General features: G+C 38.7%; 4 protein-coding genes and 1 pseudogene across 4 annotated transcripts; 1 reads left to right on the top strand and 4 right to left on the bottom strand.

Moving 5' to 3' along the window:
* The first annotated feature begins 577 nt into the window (after positions 1 to 577).
* Positions 578 to 1,779, top strand: LOC110412607 (small polypeptide DEVIL 11 pseudogene; annotated as a pseudogene).
* Positions 1,780 to 4,454: 2,675 nt separating this feature from the next.
* Positions 4,455 to 7,059, bottom strand: LAC2 (laccase 2). Its single transcript, XM_021422253.1, has 6 exons — positions 6,860 to 7,059; positions 6,597 to 6,748; positions 6,246 to 6,490; positions 6,022 to 6,150; positions 4,940 to 5,908; positions 4,455 to 4,844 (listed from the first exon to the last, which is right to left on the bottom strand). Exons 1-6 carry the CDS (start codon positions 6,989 to 6,991, stop codon positions 4,714 to 4,716), a joined length of 1,758 nt encoding a protein of 585 aa, XP_021277928.1. The 5' UTR covers positions 6,992 to 7,059; the 3' UTR covers positions 4,455 to 4,713.
* A 1,686-nt stretch (positions 7,060 to 8,745) lies between these two features.
* Positions 8,746 to 10,648, bottom strand: ZIP2 (ZRT/IRT-like protein 2). Its single transcript, XM_021422144.2, has 2 exons — positions 9,418 to 10,648; positions 8,746 to 9,221 (listed from the first exon to the last, which is right to left on the bottom strand). Exons 1-2 carry the CDS (start codon positions 10,028 to 10,030, stop codon positions 8,830 to 8,832), a joined length of 1,005 nt encoding a protein of 334 aa, XP_021277819.1. The 5' UTR covers positions 10,031 to 10,648; the 3' UTR covers positions 8,746 to 8,829.
* Positions 10,649 to 10,916: 268 nt separating this feature from the next.
* LOC110411816 (E3 ubiquitin-protein ligase SDIR1-like) lies at positions 10,917 to 15,332 on the bottom strand. The gene is made up of 9 exons (XM_021422145.2): positions 15,133 to 15,332; positions 13,689 to 13,836; positions 13,534 to 13,588; positions 13,361 to 13,413; positions 13,049 to 13,277; positions 12,797 to 12,911; positions 12,601 to 12,649; positions 12,143 to 12,268; positions 10,917 to 11,314 (listed from the first exon to the last, which is right to left on the bottom strand). The coding sequence occupies exons 2-9, from the start codon at positions 13,764 to 13,766 to the stop codon at positions 11,189 to 11,191; spliced, it is 831 nt and encodes a 276-aa protein (XP_021277820.1). The 5' UTR covers positions 13,767 to 13,836; positions 15,133 to 15,332; the 3' UTR covers positions 10,917 to 11,188.
* Positions 15,333 to 16,491: 1,159 nt separating this feature from the next.
* Positions 16,492 to 17,811, bottom strand: RDUF2 (zinc finger (C3HC4-type RING finger) family protein). The gene has a single exon (XM_021422142.1). It carries the CDS (start codon positions 17,742 to 17,744, stop codon positions 16,662 to 16,664), a length of 1,083 nt encoding a protein of 360 aa, XP_021277817.1. The 5' UTR covers positions 17,745 to 17,811; the 3' UTR covers positions 16,492 to 16,661.
* Between the last annotated feature and the right edge of the window lie 654 nt (positions 17,812 to 18,465).

The raw sequence follows: 18,465 nt of genomic DNA, 5'->3' as shown, positions 1-18,465 counted from the left end.
GGCCCCATTTATAGTTTGTGGGGCTCCATCAAGAAGCAGAATGGCACTGTAATAAGTGTATGTTCCATTTACCAAACTGCAAAAGTATTTGAATTTTTAAACCCAACCCTGTCTCTTTGTAAAGCAATGGACACAAAATCCTTATCACAAGAACCAGCTAGCAACACTCTGACCCCTCCTCCCCCCTTCCTTCCCCTTTTTCTTCTCTCTCTCATGTGTGTGTTTTTGGTGATACGAACTTAAAATACTGACATTATTATGGGGAGCCGTACGACAGTGGTGTCTAGAAAAATAAATGATGGATCTCCAAGAGTGAGGAGATTCAAAAATCAGGCAAAATCTTATACCAGCAAGAATGAGGACCTCCAAAATCCTCAGACAACCGACCAATGGTATCGTGCCACGACAGCAACAACGGTACTTATAACATGCAAAACTCAGATGATAAGCATACAAAAATCAGTGCTAAGTAAGAGAGTAGAGAATTGAGACTTGAAATAAACACTGATAAAATCAAAGTAACAAGCTCAAATTGCAAGGCCCTACTTCGCAATATATATAAGAACATATAGCCCCACTAGTGTCTACAGCCCTGAGAATCCTTCTCAGTCACATCTCCGTCTCACCTTCTCTTTTTCTCTGCTCATCTTTCCCACGCGCAGACAAAGAGGTTATCAGGTTAGGTTAAAGAGATCAAACTCTGAGAACTGTCTATCCATTATTGCTAGTGGTTTTGCAGCTTCCAAGCTTATTACATGGATGAGAAGTGGAAAATATCAAAGAAGGAAGCTTCGGGTATCCATTGTTCATCAAGTTCTTCAAAGTTTTCTTCTCTCACGAGGAGTTTTTCAACGAAGAGCATATCTTCCAAGTCTCCTCTCCTTAGGAGTTCTTCACAGAAGAGCCCATCGTCTTCTTCTTCCTCATCTAAATATCCACTACCCCGAAGTTTTTCGCAGAAGAGCTCATCTATTTCCCGTAAATGTAGTAGCTTGGCCAAGGAACAGAAGGCAAGATTTTACATTATGAGGCGCTGTGTTGCCATGCTTGTTTGCTGGCATAAGCATGGGGATTCTTGAAGGACAAGAGATGGAGATGATCTTATATATTATATATAATATATATAGATCGGTAGGGAAGGATCCTCCAGGTTCCTTTCCCTCTTCTCCACTTGCTTCTGCAGGATGGTTCTTGGTCTTGTTTGTCTTGAAACTCATGGATTTCCATCCATTGGATCAGGAACAGATAAAATGTCACAGAGTTTTCCTTGCTTACCTTCAATTTTTAGTTCAGTTCAGTTTGTAATTATAAATGAGAGAGAGCTACAAGTTTTATAGCTGTAAGAAAAGACTATATGGACAAATTGATTTTCTGTCAAATCTTTAAACTAGCAAGACTTTTTTCTAATCTTTTCTTCCTCCTTTTTCACCCTGTGGTTTCTTTTTGTTTTCCCCTTGAGACATTAATCAAAAGCAGATCTCAATATCAGGATGTCTTCTTAACCTCATTTTCCTTTTGGAGTGGCTTTTGGGTTGGTTTTCTTTTTTGGTTTCCATTTTCTTCATTTTTGTGCCTTGATGACAGAGAGATTCCTTTCATCAGCTGTTGCAGCAGCCATTATAATAATAGGACATCATTGGCTATTGGATCTGCATTGGGAATGAAAGCCATCTTTTTGCCCCTTTTAGAAAAAGAGGTAGGAATTTTGAGTTTTCAGTTAAAAGTGAATGGCAAATCTTGGATTGATCCTTAAATAAGGATCTGCTTCTTTTCCTTTCACTTCTTTCCCCACTTTAAGAGGTTTCATCTTTCAACTTTCATCTCACCAAGTCAGCCCCTGAAACTGTTTTTTGATGTGCTAAAAACTTTCCAGTACTTTATGCTTTCTAGGTTCTTACCCCTAGTTAAGATCTTTTCCTTTTTTTGTTTTCCAGTTCAAGCTAGTGCTAAGAACCTCTATTTGGGTAGCAGTAAATGATACAAAATGATAAGCTTGAGAATCAGTGAAAAACATTTCTTCAACACTTTATTGGAAAGAGTAGTGGGGCAACAAAATTCAAGAAACTCTTTTAAACTCAAACCACACTTAAACCAAGAATTGTGTCTGAGATACATGTACTACAGTCATTCGTCATGCTGCTTCATCTAGCATCAAGCCAGTTCTAGCCTTCCCCAGATATAGCATGTGTGACAGTCTATACTTTACTAAATGCTCTGATTGCTTCAAGGGGATCCCACTACTATCATTGACACATCAAAAAATTTTTGTTAAATTGTTTTTAGATTCTGATTGTTAGTTAGGAAATAGCAAGATGAATGGATGAAGCTCCTCAAAAGCTTAATTTGACATGGAAAATATGCGACCTCTTTCATCATTCCACTTTGTCTAGGGCCATGTTTGTCTGATAAACATAGACCAATATGTTTTTCCTCCTATTAACTTCCCTGCCACTGTTGCAGCAACTTTATCTGGAGTAATGCTAACACACTGATTGTTAGCAATTAGCACCAGTGTTTTGTATTATGTAAAACTTAAAAAAGTTTTTTTCTGTTCATCTTCATCAGAAAACTAAGGATTTACATAAAAAGTCAACCCTTTGATTAATAAGGATCTTTACCGTCCAACTACCTAGGCTCAAAACAAAAGCTAATATATATATGAACCTCCATAGACAGAGTTGGAAGCAACTGACAATAAATATCATTTAACTTCAGTGCATTTGACTGGTGAGCCTTACATCTCTTAGACCATGAGCAGAGGGCTAGTATAAGTAAATCTGATGATCAGCAAGATTTCAACCACTTCAAAACTAGTAAAACACTCATGTTCTTTCAATAAACTTAAGATCTTAACTATGATTGGTAACTTTCCAAATATAGAAATAACATAATTCGAAAACACAACTGTGGGGTATCATTTTACCAAAACAACATAACTTAAGAACTGAATTTAACCCTCTCTATCTAAAGCCAAATATTAATCTTCTCTAGCAGAGCAATCTAGGTATTTAGATATGAGAAAGAAAGTAAGAAATTGCATGCTGCATACCTTATAGACCAGGGCCCTTCCAAACTGCTTGATTTATGTGTTTCCTAAAGAAAGATAAGGCTACAGCAGGATCAACATTCATCTCGCAATGGAATTTGCATGGAATCCTTATTAAAAGATATCTAAGAAAATATAAGGAATTAGAAAGGGATTTCTAGAGGACGAAACACACAAGAGTCAGAGTATCGATGGGATCAAGAAATCAGTACTAAGTTTTTTTAGTACCAGTTCAATTTTTCCCACTTGCAGGAACACATCAAGAAATCTTGTGGCAGCATTCTCAAGATAGCAAGGCGATTGGAATCAAAAAATGAATGCAGTCTAGGGAAACAGTTCACCATATTGATTAAGAACAAGAGGTGTGAAAATTGGCAGCGTTTGTTCACTAAAAGAAAAAAAAGAAAAAGAAAAAGGAAGGAACTGGTACTTGATGGAAGGACTAATATTTCAATCACTGCTCGCTTTAGATAGCCAGTTGGCAACACAGCAACTTTGGCCTAAAGGCTGGATTCAAACATTGTGATCACCATCATCAATTAACAAAAGAATGCATGTCTCATCAGATACAGAATCATAAGTTACTGTCAATTTAACTATTAAGACGGTCCAAGTTTTTCAAAGTTCCGTCATTCTTAGTTATGAAAGAAGATGACCTTCCTTAATATCATATCACTGCTCACTGGTCAGCCAAAGAGGCACCAAACCAACATCCTAGGCCACTTGTTAGATGTTGGTCGAGATCTGTCCCATTCTCCTGGCCCATGGCAACCTTTTTCCCTCGTACAAAAAGCTTACAAATTACAATATGATCATTTGAAATTCAGATGCCTTAAGCTTACCACCATGATTTGACAGAAGGGCATATGTACAGTAGTTTCTTGTCATTAATAATTTGTCTTACTTACTTTTAAGATGACTTTAAATTTATTTGTTACTATTCACCTCTTCAGCTCAACCTGATATAGTGAATAAACTAAATATCTTTCAATAGTTCCTAAATTATAGAATTTTAGTTAGAGGACGGTGCAATTTTCATATTATTGCACTCCCAAATCTAAGTCGTTTAAGAAATTTTGAATTCTTTTCAGTTTAGTAGAATTAACAGTATGACATATAGTGTAACAGAAGAAAATTTCTCAGTGTATTTTACCGACCCCATCTGCATGCATAGATTAAGGTTTCGGTATCAGAATCTCAAATTTTCTTGAAAGTGTTTGAGGGAGTCTAGGGTCACCTTTCCTTTGTAAAGGGAATGAAAGAATACTATAGAATACTATATATCTTGATAGCATTGCAAATTAAAATGTATGAAGTATATGGATATTGAATTTGAAAATATGGATTAGATCAATTTTGTATTATTATTGCTCCAAACAACAGCATTGAAACTCTGGATGGTAACAAGTACAAAACCTCCTTCACCATTTTCTTGGTAAAGGACTCTTAGTAAGAATTTCTCCGCGACAGGCAGAGTAACCAAGGAAAGAGCCTGCAGTTCAATGCCTACGTTGGCATAGGCTACTCCTTACCGCACAACAGAACCATTTTAAATTACAAGAAAACCCCCCCAAAAACGAATTAAAAGGAACAAAAAGTAAAAAAAGAGAGAAAATAAGGTTATGCATGCCGATGCTGATGCTTCAAGTCCCAGGGAGAGACAAAGGTCAACACTTGGGAAGATCAGATGGTGGAGGAGGCAGCTTCTGGTTAGGGAGCTCTCCATCCGAGACTATCCATGCCATTCTTAAGCCCCAGCTCAAATGAACATCAAAGTGACAGTGCATCAGCCAAACGCCTGCATCATTTATTAAAGAAAATGTATATGGTGTCAGTAAATGAATAATTCATATATATTTTGAGAATAAATTGTATAATATTCTCATTTGTCACCAGGATTGTCTGCTTGAAACCGGATTGCCACCCAACCTCCAGAGGGCACACCAACAGTGTTCCTTTCAACAGGATCAACTAGGTTGAACTTGGCAGGGTCCTTGTTAGGATCAAAGTTGCCAAAACCCTGGCCAACAACATAGAAGTTATAGCCATGGAGATGGAGAGGATGACTCTCAGCACCCAGGATACTAGTGTCCTGCAGGACTACTTCCACACTTGTATTGAATGGTATCACCACAACTTTGGTCCCGTTAGTTACAAGCGTGTTGTTAGGTGGAGTGCCAGTGTAATTGAATGGATGAAGAGGGAAGGCTGGGAAATCAGTGGTGTAACCCCTATTAGATTGGGCAAAGAAGTAGGATTGGAGAAGTGCAGTCCTTGGGAGAGCAAAAGAGATATTGCTCATAGACGCTGCAAATTTTGTGCCGTTAGGTCCCTGGCAGGTTTGGTTTTTGGGGCAGGGGCTGCTTCCTAGACCAACTGTGAAGAAAAACTTTTTATCTACTTTTTGGGGGACGTTGGCAGGGAACCTGGTAGTGGCTAAACTTCGGAATTTGCTGGAAATTTTGGCAACAAAATTTGTAGCATTGATAGCAGGCAAGCCTGGTTTAAGAAGTGGACGGTTTTTCGAACTAATGGAAGATGAGGAACTTGAAGGTGTTTCATATTCAAGGACACCGGCTACAGTGGTATTGTCAAAGGTACCCATACCAGTGAAATATGGCCTGGCTAACATGAAGAAAGTGGCATTGGGAGCTTGTGGTTTGGTTTTCAGGAGAACATTGGTGGTTTGTCCAGGTGCGATCACCAATGTATTGGTTACAAAAGGCTTGACATATACTGCATCAGCCTCCACAACAGTGAAACTGTGATTTGCAATGCTGAAGAATAGCTCATCATTGAGTGCAGCATTGATTAGCCGCAGAAGATATGTTTTTCCAGGCTTTACCTTCAGCTTATATGTATCTGTAAATTACAAGCACAATTAAAAGGCAGAATAAGAATTTTGCTGTGAATTTAATGGGCCCCAGGGCTTGGGTGACCAAATTGGTGGCTTGGTGCCCCCTAAGGCTATATACCTTTGGAAGAACAGTTGTACAATGGGCCAGGAAGCCCGTTAAGGGTGTAGGCGTCAGAAACATTCGGGCCAGCTCCTGTCTGAAGAGATTGATTGATAACTGCCTCAGGATCAGCATTAAACCACTCTCCTGTAGTATGACAAGTGAACTCAATAAGACAAATCCCATCAAAGAACTCTTCATTAGCCCCATGAAAGAAAACCTGGTGATTTGCATAACATTACCAAACAAGATCGGGACTTCTTTGTAGGGTTTGACAAATGGGTAAGATTCATTGCGCTTAGGGAGGATGATAAGTGGTCCATAAACAGTTGCTCTAAGCCATGAAAAGTGTGCATGCCAGAAGAGAGTTCCTCTTTGGCCAGAAATGGTAAAGTTGTACACGTAAGACTGGCCAGTTTGAATAGGACACTGTGTGATATATGAAGGCCCATCTGCCCATCCACTCCGAAGCTGTCTAACTCCATGCCTACAGACACCATTTTTGTCATTCACCAAAGGGTTATACCACAGCAAACGAAACATAACAAAATTTTACAGAACATTAACGAAGAAATATTTCAATAGCTTCATACCAATGAATGCTGATATTGTTAGGAACATGGTTAACCACTTTAACGACTAAGCGATCACCCTCCCTGGCAATTACACGAGGTCCAGGGAACTTCCCATTAACTGCGACAATGCTCTTAGTGCGGCACAAGCGGGTGATATTTTTCAGCTTTATCTGCAATAGAAAAAGAAACATAATGTAGATAAAATTTTCAGGCCTATGTTTTACTTTCACTTCACAAGCTACAACATTCTATCTAAAGTAAGAAATGCAATAATTTCATACGTCGAAGTGGTAGTGCCTGGTGCTGCCTGCATGCTTTGCAGTGACAACCTCAGGATGGGCCATGAGACTGCCAACAGCAACAAGGAAGGTCATGAGAACTGCTGGTGACAGAAGAGCTGAAGAAGCACCCATGTTGGTTGGGACAAAAGATTACTTAGCTAAAACAAGTAGGAAACAAACTATTGGTCTAAGTCTTTGAAGTTTAGCTCTTTTGGAGTGATTCATGGAAGCCTGTAGGGATGTCAGTTTATATAGAGACGTTTGGTTGATTAGGTAATAAGATGTTACAGGTTTGAGAAAGCACGAATTACCAACCGTGGCCCAATCTTCACTGTTGAGTATCATTAAAGTCAATTAATCAATCTTTTGTCCTTGCTATGCCCCTAAAACATATCTTGATACTCAAAATTTCACCATTCCTAACCTTTAACACAGCTAACTGATGATACCCTTTTCTAGAGATATTACATTGTTTGGATGGGAAGAAATAAAATAAAATAAAAATCTTTCATGATATCTCTTTCTCAAAAACCAACACAATTACATGCATATAAAGAAATTAAACCAACTAAAACTACAAGAAATATTTCCATAAAAATAAAAATTTATCTACAAGGATCAGTCTAGTTAGTAAGCGTGCATCCTCTACCTTCTCTCACTTGATTCCAAACTCCCACAATTTGCTTTAGGGATAATAAAAGAAAATTCTTTATTAAGATTAATGGAGCCATTGAAAGAGATATTCAAGGATAATCCTGTTTACTTCATCTGTTTTATTTCCACTGAAGTAAACAGTGAAACAAACCTCCCAACCAATGTGCATTTAGATCTTGTGTCTTTTGACCCAATGTATTCTATGATCATATATATACCCTCAGTTATTATGCGACTGATATATTTGAAGGTCAAGTCTAACCGTTAAATATTCTTGGTGATCAAGACAATCAAAGGAGTTACCATCTTCCCACAGCTTACCAATAATCAACCAGTGAATTCAGATTTACGTTCATCATGATGATCATTTTCATGAAAGAGTTCACTGGGACATGCACATTTTTGGTTGGTGATGGCAGCTCTTTTCAACCAAATAGAACCCCTGGGGTAGTCCCCAAAGGCTAGGGGAAGAGAAGGACTTTTGACCCACCTTTCTTTTAAGCAACAATGGAAATGATTATGGTGTCTGCCTTGCTATTTCTTACTGTAAATAACAAAAACCAATCACTGAAGCTTTGTCATCAAGTTAAAGATAAAGCAGATTTAGCTAGAGTCTATTGAGTCTATGGCTAACAGTGTTTTGTGAAAATAGTTTGTTAATCAGACTTTAGTTTAGACTAACAAAATTTTTGGTTGCACCAACTACAAATCTTCTAGGCTACTATTTGTAGCTCTACTTTACTTGCTTCAGAGTATGCGTATACTAGCATCATGGAGATTTCTTCATGTTTATGTTCCTTTTTCCAGTAGTCCAACCAGGAGTTAAAGTGCAAGCACATACCTGTATTAGAATGAGGTGATTGGAAAAAGAACAAAGATGGGAAGAAGGAGAGTTTCCAATTCTTCACACTATAAAGTTCTGTTCATACAATCAATGCGGCTGGAATTATTGAGAACTCTAATCCGATATATTCGGACAGCCTCCCTATATGGTATATTTCATGTTCATTTGAAGCCATTCCTGGTAAATATCAGTTGAAGGAAATTCCATTGACAAAGTTCAGGGACAGAATTCAATGTACAAAATCCAGACATAATTTGAAGAGAACTATATTTCTGTGCTGAAAGAAGGGGATATGTTTCCTCTGTCATTTGGAGCATGTGATTAAGGTTCCCAAATATATTTTCTCAATAGGCACAATATTCGAGATGAATATTATTTGAACATGGAGTAATTTCAATGCCTGGTATTTGTCTATTGATGTTGCATTCATTATAATTGAAGAAAATTACAAATTAGTATGCAAAGAGTTACATCAGTCCCAGATCATAACAACTGCTATAACTGCTACTCCAAGAAGCACAGCAAGAAACCTGAAGTAGGGAGTGTCGAAGTAACATTTTGCTTGTGGTTTGAAGCCCTTGGCGATAAGATGATTGATGGCAACGTAAACGAAAACCCCACAAGCAAGTCCCATCGAGATTGCGTAAATCCAATCAGCTACATGCCCTTGAGTTGTTGCATCAATGGCAATGCCGATCCCTACTCCGATGGGACTAGAAACAGCAAAGGCAAAAGAGTAACCACAGGTCAATAGAAATGGCCTCTTTGGTATCATCCTGAGCAGTGCAATGCCCATCGCAATGGCTGCAAATATTTTGTGCAGTGATATTGTCCAAAGATTCCTCCACGCATCTGCCTTGGTATCTGAAGCATGGAAACAGGCTTATGGGTGATATATCGAAGGGCTGAAACGTGAAGCAACTTCATTAAGTTTGTGCTATATTCAACTCGGGTTCATCTAAAGAAAAGCTATTAGGTTCCAGCTATAGTGCTCAGTGCTCTCCTCCCTCTCTAAGCTTGTTTACGCATAACTGGATAAATGAAAGCTCTAGAAACTTACCCGCAACGCCAACGGCAATGCCCTCGAAAACTGAATGAAAACACAGGGCGAGAATAAGAAGCACAGTATCCCCGAGTGAAGTCGTCCTCAGGAAAACTGGGTTGGCATCCATTCCTACATCTTTAGAGTGCTCCTCATCAGCAGTTCTCCTTTCCTCAATTTCAACTCTAGCTTCTCTTTCACCACTTGATGTAGCATAGATAACTATGCAATCACCAAGCATGGTGAGAAGATAGCCCGCCGATGCCAGCATGAATGCAAAAGGGTAGGTTTTAGTCGTGAGCTTATCAAAAGTTTCGCTAGAATCGCTCAAGAAATGAATCAAAGAGGTGGCTAGAAAAACCCCACCGGCGAACTGGGTGCCTAAGAGGAGAAAACTTTCGTTCCATCGGTAAAAGTAGGGGGAGACACCACCTGCAAAAGTGCTGACTAGAAGAATTATCAAGCACCATATCTTCACCAAGATTAAGCCCTTCTCATGCAAGTTTGCATGGTCACCTTCGTCCTCGTGATCGTCCCCTCCATGACCTTTCGTTATGGAGAATTGCAAGAGGAGGAGAAAAATGAACAGGGACTTTGACTTAAGTTTTGCCGAAGAAGAAATTGTGGCCATAGATTAGAGCTGATGGATATTTCTTCCCTCTTTCGTGGATTAGTTGACGTTAGTTATCATCTAACTTCTAAGCGTTGATACATAAATACCCGGATTTGCTCGCCACTTCTTAATTTGCAGTACAGCGTTGACTTTGCAGAGTTCGTAGTACTATTGTACTGCACGCGGTTAATATGTTTATTTCGTTTGGTGTCATCCTCAGACCAGCCTGTCAATGACGGCAAAGGATTGGGCCAGGCTTCACTCTGGGGACCTTCGTCCCTTTTCCCATAGGCTTATCCCGTTCAAACAACTTTACATATATATATTTCTTCCCAAAAGAGTTGTGCACGAAAAATGCACTATCAAATTTTCCTTTTACCTCAGCTATCATGACCCACTTCTCAGCACCAATCCATGACCTGCGATGCAGCCCCAATGTCCAGGCTCAGCTACAGATTAAACCGAAGCCAAATCTGGATCTATCTGGTGTGACTTGTCGGTTCACACGGTAAGGAACAAGATCACCTTAAGGTCAGAGATAATATACTAATATTCCATACTATGAGAAAGATGATGAAGACTATGACATAATCAGTGATGCTAATGTCTAATTAGAAGATAACAGTGATGCCAGCTAATGCAAAGCGCTCCCTAGAGAATGGCTCAATGAAGCATTTTAATATTGCCGGCTTCTTCTTCCTAGATATAATGATTGAATCACAAACCAAATATCAAGCATTTCATCATGTCTAACATAAAAAATATATGCCATTAGAATATGTGACATGTGGTGAGATGAAGTCCTAGATCTTCCACAAGCATCACCAAAATTCCAGCGCTAAGATAGGAGAAGGGAATTCATAGAAAAGTAGAATAAAGATATGTGTTGGATGGAATCTGAAAAAAAAAAAATAAAGCTACAAATCTATCCAAAAGGAACCAATGACCTCACACAGAGTATATTAGATGAGATCATATGGAATTTTTTACAGTTAAAGGTACAAGGCTAAGCATGATGAACCTATACCCTCATTTTCTTTCATGAAGTCCATGATAGATAACATACTGACGAGGATATTTACAAACACAATCCAAAAAACATTACTTTTCATGTAACTGCAAACATAATAGATATACTTTACTGCATATACAGATTGTGTTACTAGGGGGGTCAAGTTACACCATGTCTGAATCATCTGACTCACTCCCCCTGTTTTCCTGCCATACTGACCCCATTTTAAACTTACATACAGGACATGTGCCTTGTTGCCGCAGCCACGGATCAATACAGCTGGCATGGAACTGAAAGAAAAGACATTGTTAATATATCAAATACCATATAATAGATATGACATCAAGATAACATCTATTACAAGTCGGTATTCTAGGAAGGATTTAGAATTTAGGGTTTAACTATTAGCACTATGCATAAGAAGCATAAGGATGCTAGCACAAGAACAAGAATCATCAAGAAATCAGAAATGTTTGGCCAAGTAATTAAAAGAAAAAGTCAAGAACAGACTTTAGAACGATAATGGTAAAAGGTCATGCATTTAAGATAGAAAGACAGACATTTACAGTTTCAACAAGTCAGAAGTTCACAGATGCATTTAACTCTGAAAGGTTTAAGAAAAAGAATATTTTCTCAAAGTCGCATCCATGAAAAAGAGATTTCCCATGAAATTTGGTAATAATTTTTCAGTTTACAATGTTTATGAGGATAACATGGGAAACTACTAAGAAACAACGGTTCAGAAAATGGAAAGGTTGGAAAAAACACTAATACATTACACTCCCGAGAGATGGAAAAATTGCATGTGATGCAAAATTTCTAGCATTCACTGTTCAACAACATATATTACAATTTAAATACGAATTCAGAAGCATACAAAACCTTGAGCTTACTTCCAAAAAAGCACTAGCTAATGTTGTTGTAAGGTCATTAGGTCTAACTCACTAAAAAATCACCATTGCAGTATAGATGTGAGATGTTGGTAAGTGCAATTCCTTTGACTAGGAGATGATCATAGAACAAATAGGGGGAAAACAGACCACAGTTTTGACAAATGACTTGTACACCTTAAAATCATTAGATAACAACAGAAATCAAGTAGACTGTAGAGCTAGAACCTGATGCAGACATGGCAAGCTACGAACAAGCTCCCCCCTGTTAACTTGATCCAAGCAAATAGTACAAGTTAGTTCATCTTCTGAAGCCTTCATACTCCCATCAGCTTTCCTAGAATCTTGCTTTGGCTGCAACCGAGATTTGTGACTTAGATTACAAAAACCATCCATGAAAAAACAGTATATATAAAATGATTTATAAAGATGCACAGAGACAGACAAATTTTTGTTGAACACTTAAATGCCCTCTATGATTATGCCAACTTTGATTATGAGATGTACTCAATGATTTGTTATGTTACCCGAGATCTTCTTTGAAAAGTATAAAAGCTTCATGAAAAAATTATTACAACTTGAAAACAGAGTGACCAACTCCAGAAGGAATTACTTAAAAGTGGTTTCTAATCAACAATATTTTCTAGTTTATTAAAAAAATTAAACTTTAAATTATTTAATGATACCTCGATAGAGGCTGATGAAGATGATGCCTGCTGCAGTGATGATCCAGCACTGTAAAAAATAACGAGGAAGAAAAATCAATGCGACTATGAACTTGGTCAAAAGAAAATTAAGCAAGCCCCACATGCTAGTTCACAACTAGAGCATAGCTGTAAGTGGTAAAATTCCTGCTACTTAAACAGAAGCACTGATGTGTACCTCTCTGGGCCGGGGACCTTGTACTTGTGCACAGGTAAGGCATTTATCTCTTCCTCACTCATTGAAGGAGTTGTGGAAGTATTATCAGAATCTAATGCTCTCAGGGTTTCATAATCTGGAGGAGAAAGCAAAAAAGTATTAATCTCCATAAAACCACCTAAATTACAGCCAAAACTCCCTTTGGATATCTGTCAATGCATGTTAAATCCAAAGCATAGAATCTTATGACTGAATTTTGAAAAAGCACCATACCCAGGTCATCAAATTCACGGTCAAGAAGTGCAAGTTGGAGTCTTAGTCCTTGTAAGCGTCCTCTTGTAGCAAAAGCAATTGATGGTGGCATGTGCAAACGCAACTCGGTATGGCCTAGCAAACCACTAGCTGCTGCAGCATGAGCTCGGGCCCGAGCTTGAAGTTGCTGACAAGTTGCATACATCCTCAGGCTCGTAGCCATTAAAAAGACACCCACTACTACCCAAAGCTGCATGCACAGACACAGAGGATACCTTCATAATTGCCATGCATTACCAGCATGCTCCCATTCAATGCGTAGTGAGTACATACCAGAAAGTTTGGTGACATTTGGTGAGAGTTTAAAATCATAAACAGCAACAGAACTGCTTAAAACAAACAGGTAAGAACAGATTAGAATGCAAGTTGAAGTTACAATAAGTAATGACTAGGGACAAGTGTTAAAAGATGCAATGGGAGAAAACATATGGAACTAGAAACATTACCTGTAACGAGAAAGGCCAGTGAATTGGAATTAACCGGTCGGGCTGCATGTATACGCTAAAAAAAAAGGCACAGTGAGAAGATCAAGTCCCATTGTGTAGTAGAAGACAATCTGGCTATCCAACGGGTAAGTACAGATGTGGATAAGTGAACATACCACAGCAGGACGTTCAGGAATAAATCCCGAAAACCCGCTTTCTATATCTCCTCTAGTCCCTCGGAAAACAAAACTCATTGCTGCAAAATGCAGATATTCCACTAGCAGGTGGAATGCAAACAACTTCTTCTCTTGAAACTTTCAAATCCTATTATATTTCAATCGTATTTTAATCAATATTACAAGTCAATTTCAATCAAACAAAGTATAGACAGCCAGGAAATCAAGCTTTATTAAATTGAAATTATACTCAAATTTTAAGGATTGCTGAGGTCTATATTAAGTTAAAAACAAGTCCCCTCACGTACTCAATATCTTATCCACCAGTCCCATCTTTGGCCTCTTTTTTTTTTTTTTTTTGAAAAGTAGAAATTTTGTTAATCCCAAAAGATTGCATGCCATAACAAGTCTTAAATCTTATAGATAAAAGACTTCTAGTGGCATAAGAACTCAAGCTATGGAGAGAAATAGAGTAGTACACTTGCCTGTTAATGGTTATTCACAAATATGTCAGTCTACAGTCACATGTTTGTGATGTCTGAGCCAATGCTTTCTCTTGAGTCTCAAATAGAAGTCAGTTTTTCTACATATGATTATGAAATGTACCTATCTGTCAACATGCTCTAAGCTCTGAAATGGTAATTACAAAACCACAGATTTCAGTAGTTTTTCTACAAAATCACAGATTATGGTAAAAGGATTTGGAATCCAACAAGGAAAAGCAAAAAGGTCATAAATTTTTTTCAGTGGAAACAGTCATAGTAACCCCTTTATGCATGAAAAAAATCGAGACCTAACCACCTAATTTACTGATTCAGAGCATGACCCATTCAAAAGCCATTAAAGCTTATCAAATTTGGCCCACTAATGAAATCCAATAGATAATTTATTAAAAGGTTAACACCACTACATCTCTACCTCTCCGTTCCAGTTTAAAATAACTTAAGAAACCAATTGACCTAATTGTTTATGAATTGGAATGCCATTTACCTTGTCAATAGTCATTATTTTAGTACTTTAATATTGTCTATTAAGCCCCAGCCTTTAAAGCATAGTTAATACTATATTATGCTAATGAAGCCATACTTTACACAAACTCAGAAGCAAAAGATTCAAAGTTTATGAATTAAATTTCTTCCTTTTATTGAATTTGAACATTATTATTAAAAAAACCACATGCAAAGACAGAATCAACCGCAGAATCAAGCAAAATTAATACTATTTTCAAAGACATAAATAAATATATTAGCACACTAGCCTGCATTGCCCTGTATGAATCAAAATCTAACAAAACCAAAAAGAAAAAAGAGAAGAAGTCGACTTTCCAGGTTTGTTTGGCTGATGAGAAAACGCAAGGAAACAGCAAAAAGAAAGTCTCAGTTTTCCTCCGTTTTCTCGGAAAACAAACAGAATTCAATGCAGAGAAACAAAGAACAATACTTACACAAGAAAAACGAAGATCAATCAATCAAACGGCAGTCCTTTAATTGCATAACATGAACAATCTGAGAGAAAAATCAAAAGGAAAAGAAGAAGAAAATTCCACAAACTCTCTCTCTCTTTCTCTCTCTCTCCTTTCTTAGCTGTTGCGGTTGCGCTCTCTTTCTTGGTCCGAAACTAAACAGTTGATAGCAATTAATTTTTTTACTTCGGTTTTTAATGTTATTTTTCTAGTTCGAAGAGAACTCTAGAGAGTGGCACGTGGACTTGCTTCGGATCTAAGCGCTGCCACGTCTTGTTGACAGCGTGGATGACTTCATAACAACCGTTAGATCTAGCATTCTGTGGCCCATCAGATTTCTAGTGTGTACGGATTCACCACCAAATCAGAAATCCAAAACTTGCAAATGTCTCAATTCTTTTCTTGCAATGACATTCAAAATAAATAATTTCTCAAAATTACTTTTTTATCTTCGAAAATTCCATAAATATATTAAAATTAAAATTACTTTTATTCACCATAAAGATAAAATAGATGATAATGATTGTTGACAACGATTAAGGCATTAATTAGATGTTAACAGTTGTTCAATAAATTAGTATTAGTTTGGAAGTAGCAGTTTGGCGACATTAATGGTTAACCAGACAGGAGAGCGCAGTGAGTGCAGACTTTGCCATGTTTGGTCGGTGGAATCTCCTTTTCCTTTCTCACAGTCTTTCTTCCTGTGTTCGTTTCTCCAAAGCTTAAGTTTTGGACACGTCACCAGTTTCAAAGGATGGCGCAACTTTGCCCCCCAATTCCAGCTGTCCCATATGACCTCCATTTGGTCCTGGCTCCAGGCCAGGCCATGTCTTGCCTACATCACATCCGGCTCGGCCCGCGGATGCCGGGGGCAAATGAGGGGGCGTTTGGCATGGTAACTAGAATACTTCATTTTCCCCTGGATAGAAGATTAGACCAAATCGGCAAACTCTGGATTTATATCTCGCCTGCTTGCTTTCGTATTATCTTATGTAGCAAGGTTTTAACAACTAGGCCACGACTTTTTAATGTTTTGGGTAACTTGGGAATTGGAAAGGAAGTTCCCATTTCGACTTTCTGCTTTCAAACATGTGTAAGGGCGGATGCTGACAAGTTAAATTTACTGCTATCAGATAATCACAAAAGCTTTAAAACCTTTGCTGCCAAAAATCCCCACCAGAAAAGGCAGTATCCCCCATTCCCCTAAGACCCCAAAACCTGGGTGGCTGACACGACAAGGTTTCTGTTTTCGATCAAACAAGACCCAAGCTTTCTACATTCTTTTAGCTCCACTCCTCTGTTTTTTGCTATCCAATTAGCAACAAATTGAATCACAGAAACTAAAGATGAAATTGCAACTGATATATTACTACATGAAAAATTCAAATTCTTGCCAATTAAATGCTATTTACAACAATCAAAGAACACATATATTTCCATAAATTCAAGACCAAAAAAGAAGTAAAAATAATTTTTCCTTTCTTTTTTTATAATTACCCCCAAAACTTTTCTCATTCCAGAACCGAGCTTGAGCTTCTGCTTCTACTTCTTGTAAAGCTACTGAGCATAGAAGTGGAACCACTTCTGGTTAAACCACCAGATTCTTCACTTCCACGATGAGACTGAGACCTTAAACCCCTCAAAAACGACGCCACGCTTCTAACAACTCTCCTAAACCCACTCTCTCTTCTTCTAACCCCAACCCACGAGACCCTCCTCGGAGCTCCATGACCCGAACCCGATTCCCCAAACCCTCCGTCCATCTCCGTGTAAACCACGGGCACTTCCCTTTCTCCTCTAAACCTTCCCACCGCAAAAACCCCACCCGGTAACCTCCATATACTCAATCCCACTGTCTCCGAAGCGTCATCGTTTGACTCGCTTCGGTCCGACGGCATTTCGTGGCGGCAAACGGGGCACGAGTTTCGAAGGGAAAGCCATGGGATGATACAATCTTCATGGTAAATATGCTTACATGGCATCTCCCTAGCTTCGGTCCCAAGCTCGAAAGGCTCTTTACAAACGGCACAGTAAGTTTCTGAACAAACATGGGTCGGAGATATTTGAATCGTCGGCATTGATTCGATCGCCGATTTCGAAGCTGGCGGGTTCTCTGGTTGCCCCAATCCGGTTATTTCGATCTGGGAAAGTTGTTCTAGTAACCGATCGAAACCCAAGCCCATTAACGATTCGGACATCGAAGTCGGTATGGGCCTTAAGCCCGACCCGGATCCGTCGTCATAGAAGAATTCGAAGCCGCTGTTGTTGCTGCCATTGGTGTTGTTGTTCTCGTCGTCTGTGGCGCCACGTAGGACGATAATTGGATTGATGTTTGACCGGTCAACGGAACTCCGACGATTTCGACGAAAGACGAGGTTTCGTGTCCGATTCGAGTTTTGACGATTATTATCGTTGCTGGTGATCATGTACATGGCTGGAAATCGACGATTGTGATTATCCGATGATTCGATCTCCTCAATGAAACCTCCGTCGCAGTACGGGCATGCAACGTTGCCGTTGGTTCCGTTGTCTACAGCCAGGACGCGAACCAGACGGGTGCAGCTGTAACACCAATACGACGACGTTGAAGACATGCTAGACCGACGAGAATTCCAGATCCAGAAAAAAGCAAAGAAAGGGAAGAAAAAAAATTTTCAGGTCTGACGAGAGCTTTACGCGCTTTTAAAGGGAGACGAGGCCATCTTAAAGTGTAAACGCCGTAAGTTGATAGGGCCCACGTGGCAGCTTAGGAGTGGAGAAAATGAGAAAAGATTAACGACGTTAAAGATATTGACCGGTCAAGTGCGGATTAACGTTGGAGTTAAATTGAGGTTGACTGAAGATCAGACAAGAGGTAAAACAGTGAAACTGTTAAAATGTCCGGACGCCGAGTTTGAAATTCAAACAGTCGCCGAGTAATGAGAGGCGCGTGTGACGTGTAGGTGCGTGTGTTGGCAACTGGCAGGAACTACGAAGATTCTTCAAAACGAGGCAAAGGGTGTCTTCTTCTGCGTTGGCGCGTGAAATGGACCCACACCCGTTCAATGCCAGTAAACTCTGGTCCCACGTCACTGTCTTATTGACATGTGATTTTTTTTTCAACTCTAAAATTTGGCATGATTGACATGCTCAAATTGCACATTTACATCTAAAATAAAATTTGTGGACCAAAACTTAATCTAAAAGGTTATCCAAATTCCATTTTTTTTAATTCTATTGTCAGCGCCAATTTAATAAATTAGATAAATAATACAATAATTTGAGACTAAATTTATACTTAAATGACGTTTGATATTTTATAATACAATGTGATTA

This window comes from Theobroma umbraticum, unplaced genomic scaffold, assembly GCF_002168275.2.
Source record: "Theobroma umbraticum cultivar Fairchild unplaced genomic scaffold, ASM216827v3 scaffold_95.0, whole genome shotgun sequence".
Lineage (NCBI taxonomy): Eukaryota > Viridiplantae > Streptophyta > Magnoliopsida > Malvales > Malvaceae > Theobroma > Theobroma umbraticum.
The sequence above is the reverse complement of the archived record's forward strand: the minus strand, read 5'-3'. Positions and strand labels throughout refer to the sequence as shown.